The following is a 5000-nucleotide window of genomic DNA, read 5'->3' on the forward strand; positions in this document are numbered from 1 at the left end:
CTTCCGCACAAAATCCCAAAGTGAATACACACACATGTGTAAAAAGGTTTCCATCGATCTAAGCTGACCTTAATGGCAAGTGATTGGCACATCAAACAGAGAATCCATCTAAGGGGGAAAAATAAACACTATCTGATCAGCCAATCAGCAGAGTAGGAGCCCCTTTGTGCTGTCATGCCCGCATTGGGAGGCCCCTGGGAGGCTCCTGTTACATCACAGTGTATATTGTGGAAGGTGAAGGTTCCCAGACAGCGTCGCAGACAGAAAACACTCACACACACAGCTGTACACGTGCACGCACACGCACACGCACACACACACACACACACACACACACACACACACACACACACACAAACAAACACACACCCTAATCACGACCAGTTACCATGGGGATTGGAGAAATAGGAAAAAAGGTTGTTGCAGGTTAATTGTAAAATGGAAATCAGTAATGTATGTGTGTGCGTGCGTTTGTGTGAGGGGAGCATGCATGTCTGCCAGGCGGTGTATGAGTGAGTGTGTCTGCTCAGGACACGACTCATCCATGACCTTCCTAGCTCTTATTTGGAAAGCAACCACAAAGCAGTAGCCTCATTCACTTGGCAACTGACCAACATTTTTCTATCAATATTTAACTTTTAACTTCCTCTCAACACAATGATAGATGGATGTTTGCTTACCACGATGAAAAACTGATAACTCAATGCAGGAGGATATATTCCCCTGTATTCTGTCAACCCGTTTTCATTCAAATGCATGTGAAAGTGCATTGAACTGCGGCTGCAGAATGTTTGACGTCGAAAGTGAAACAAGAATGGCCATATAACATTGTTTGCAAGAACGTCGACGTCAGTCCTGTAATGAGAAACAGCGCAGGCTAGCTTAATTTGATTAGCTCTCTTGTTGCTTACTTGATGCCTTCTGTATGTCTTTAAAGCGTCATTGAACCCCCCTGTTTCAGCTCAAGCTGGAAAACGATGATTATATAAGTGACGTTGTATATGCAATGTGCCACACACCGTGGCGCTATACTAAAAGTGTCCTAGAAGCCGAAGCCGTCAACATCAACCGCTGGCCAGATGGAGCTCCGCACGCGGCGCGCGGAACGTTCACAAACTGGTTGGCAGAGACTCGCAAAAAGATAGGATTTTACTGCAGTTTTTTTTTTTTTACTACAGACTTATTTTAGTAACACTGACAAAAAATGGTGTTGATGACTGTATAGGATCATCTAGGAAATATTAACACATAACCCCCCCCCTCCCCCCCCAACCACACAAAAAGGACTTTGGGTTCACTGCCACTCTAAAGAAACAGAAGGTTTCCTCCATGTGTACTGCTGCAATGTTCTACACACAATCCCTTTAAACATTGAATTCATTATTCAATTATTCCATAGTTAGTAAAAACACTACATTTATTTGAAATGTTTTGTTGTGGAAAATGACAATGCAACCCTCAATAGCCTCAATCCTTTGTACCTCCATACCTCCGAAGGTCATGGAGGGGAGTCAAGGGAGGAGTGAAGAGGAGTGGAAAGGAAAGGAGAGGAGGGAGGGACAAAGGAGAGGAAAGAAGGGGAGAGAGCAGGAGACAAGAGGAGGGATAGGGAAAGAGGAGAGGAGGGAGGGAAAGAAGAGAGGAAAGGAGTGAGGGGTGGAAGAGAGGATTGGAGCGGAGAGGAGAGAAGAGTGGAGGAGATGAGAGGAGGGAAAAGGGATGATATGAGAGGGAAGGGGAGAGGGTTTGAGGAGAGGAGAGGAGGGATAGAGGAGAGAAGAGAGGGATGGGGAGGGAAGGGGAGAGAGACTGAGGGTAGGAGAGGAGAGATAGAGGAAAGGAGAGAGGGATAGGGAGGGGAGGGGAGAGAGACTGAGGGTAGGAGAGGAGAGATAGAGGAGAGGAGAGAGGGATAGGGAGGGGAGGGGAGAGAGACTGAGGGTAGGAGAGGAGAGATAGAGGAGAGGAGAGAGGGATAGGGAGGGGAGGGAAAGGGAGAGTAGACTAAAACACAAGCAGTCCAGTTCATACCTTTGGAATTCCCGGTTGATCCATCCAGTCAGCATAAATAGCAGTGAGGGTGAGGCCTCTCCTGAAACACAAAAGGCCCAAGTGTGAGTGTAGTATAATGGCTATTAGTGCAGCGATGGCCGTTATTGCTCAAGACAATATAATATGAAAACACAGCCGTGGGAAAATATCATCATGATCATACTGGACTACGCCTTAAACAAATTTGGGGTCACACCCACTTTGTTTGACACAAGCAGGTACAAGGAACGGCACGTCCAGAGCAGACACCTCTGGCTTGAGACATATATAAAGGTGGTCAAGTGTGTGTGTGTGTGTGTGTGTGTGTGTGTGTGTGTGTGTGTGTGTGTGTGTGTGTATGTGTGCGCATGTGTAAGGCACTCTTGCCTGTGCAAAAGTAAGCATAAGGTTTAGAAGGACACAACCCTGTGTGTGTGTGTGTGCGTGTGTATGAAAAATTACAGTGTATAGGTGCATAAGATAAATATGGAAATTAAGTATATAACATGCAAATATATACAAAGTAAGGCTCTAGAGATTAACACAAAGCCTAAGGTAAATGTCAGTATATGCACTCATAATACACAGATTAATAGACCTCAACTCTTCATATGCATAAACACACACAAAACAATGTGTGTGTGTGTGTGTGTGTGTGTGTTCACATGTGTGAGATCCTGTGTGTGTGTGTCTGTGTGTATGTGAACCTGGGCAGCGTCAGCAGGCATATAGGCATCTATTCTGGTCCAAATCCCCACTCTTCCAGCTTCCAGTCACAATGTTTACTGAAAGTGGCATCAGACACAAATATTGACTGTCCCTAACTGGCCAAACTCTGCCTCTATTTAATTCAATCCCACCCTGAGCAGGCCAGTGGCAGGCTGCACACTGCAGCCAAGAAAAAGCCAATGCTTAGAGGGAGAGAGAGGAACACACGTGGAGAGAGAGAGCGAAAGAGAGAGAGAAACACACTCACACACACACACACACACACACACACAAACACACTACAAGAAAGAGACAGAGTGAGAGAGTGAGAGGCAGAGAGAAACATAGACAGAGTGATGGAGAGAAAGAGAGAACGAGACAGAGAATGAGAAAAGGGCAGAAAGAAATAGTGAAAGAGAGAGAAGGGCAGAGAGAGATACTCAGACAGATTGAGAGCGAAGGGCAGAGAGAGAGAGTGCAAGAGCAAAGGGCAGAAAGAGACCGAGTCCGAGAGAGTTAAAGAGAAGGGCAGATAGAGAGTGAGAGACAAAGAGACAGAGGGAGCGAGACAGAGAGAGAGAGTGAAAGACAGGGTAATAGGATGGCAGAGAGAGAGCGTTGGAGAGAGAAAGGCAGAAAGCAAGACAGAGGTGGAGGACTAGACAGACATACAAAAGGCTTACAGGGAGAGGAGGAGGTTAATGAGGAGCAATAGGAAGGGTAAGGAAAGCGACCGGAAGGGAAGGGAGGGAGGAATGACAGGAGGATAGCAAAAGGAGCTGTTATCCTTTTACACTTCAATTAACAGCAGAGTGGATGAGACTGCTCCCTTAACAGGATTGGTATGAGCAGATTTCATTGCCTGTGGATTTTGGTTTTGTTTTGCACTGCAGGGATGTATTAATCCATTACTTAGATAACCAAGACTCAAAAGCACATGTCATACCCGACACTGACAAACAATAAGTAAATTAATGAAACAATCAATTAGTAAATCGACCAACAAAACAATGAAATCATAATAATAAAATATCATATTATAAAAAAAAATTTGTTTTAGCAAGTAAAAGATTGGGAATATTGTTCTTCCAACCCGACCATGTGATCCATGTGATCAAGCAGATTGATTTCGAGTTCAGTTTGTTTTCTTTGTTTGCAGCAAAGCATCATCCATTATTCAAAGCATTGTAGCCGGAGTGTTTTCCTGATCCACTCGTACATACTTCACCATGTCGGGGAAGGTATCCAGCAGCATTTGCAAGAAATCCTGTGAAAGGAAATAAAAACACAATAAATATAAACAACATCAACGCAAATAGATCTGGAACGCAGAAGTGGTGAAGGCAGAGGCAGAGGAAGGAGGAGAGACATCAAATGTTATTTGTAACACGGAGAGAGAGAGAGCAAAAGCAAGGGAGACAGCAAGAGAGAAAGAGAGAGAGAGAGAGACAACCACTTCAACAACATAAGCCAGGTGGGATACATCACAGAGACACACCGGCGTGCACAGTATCCCATGCAAAATGCACACACATAAAACACACACACACACACACACTTCCAGGTGTGATCAGTCAGCCTCACAGGCTCAGTAAGTTAAACACACGTGAGCAGTCCTGATGCCTCATCATCAATCTAGTTCCGCTGTCTCACCGGCCTCAAAGAGCCATAACATAAGCAAAAAATGTGATAAATACACGTTTACCACTCTTACTGGCTCATAGAACAATCTTTTGAGAGACTATGTTCTATGTTTAGTTTGTATCCACTGCCCTGTGAAAACAGATAAGGGTTTTGCTGGTCGGTTCTATCCAGGGATGGCTACTTAGCTTACCGTTTCTTGTCTGCCCAATCTATCAGACCCCCCTCCCCCCCCGGATGGAGAAGGAGCTAGCCCCTCCTATGTTTTCCTCCTCAAGGTCTCAGCCATTTCCCAATGGATTACAGGGGCTTTTTCTGTGCCCCTTTATATGGTCATTAAACTTAGCTTGTGAAAAAGTTAACCATGATAAAGGGTCAAAACAAATAAACTTGGCTTGACTTGTCCGCCTTTCATTGGCCCGTACCTGGGAGAGAATGAGCTGTCCGTGGTATTTCATCACAAAGTGTCGGAAGAAGTGGATGAATTCGCATTCCCCCACCTCACTGGCCAAGAACGTGAGCAGGAAGTAGCCCTGGACGGCGCACATTGACAAAAGACAGACACATCCATTATGGACTGGTAAGTCAAAGCTGTTAAGCCACAAGTCTACATGTCATGC

General features: G+C 45.1%; 1 protein-coding gene across 1 annotated transcript in view; it reads right to left on the reverse strand.

The window, feature by feature from the left end:
* The window catches only part of aopep (aminopeptidase O (putative)), a 48367-nt gene that overhangs the window by 11382 nt on the left and 31985 nt on the right, over positions 1 to 5000 (reverse strand). The window contains exons 10-12 of the mRNA XM_084468190.1: positions 4806 to 4913; positions 3963 to 4006; positions 2032 to 2092 (exon numbers count right to left, since the gene is read on the reverse strand). Of these exons, the coding sequence (XP_084324316.1) occupies positions 2032 to 2092; positions 3963 to 4006; positions 4806 to 4913 (213 nt within the window). The remainder of the gene's footprint in view (positions 1 to 2031; positions 2093 to 3962; positions 4007 to 4805; positions 4914 to 5000) is intronic.

The sequence above is a fragment of the Micromesistius poutassou genome (genome assembly GCF_964030765.1).
Source record: "Micromesistius poutassou genome assembly, chromosome: 5".
Taxonomy (NCBI): Eukaryota; Metazoa; Chordata; class Actinopteri; order Gadiformes; family Gadidae; genus Micromesistius; species Micromesistius poutassou.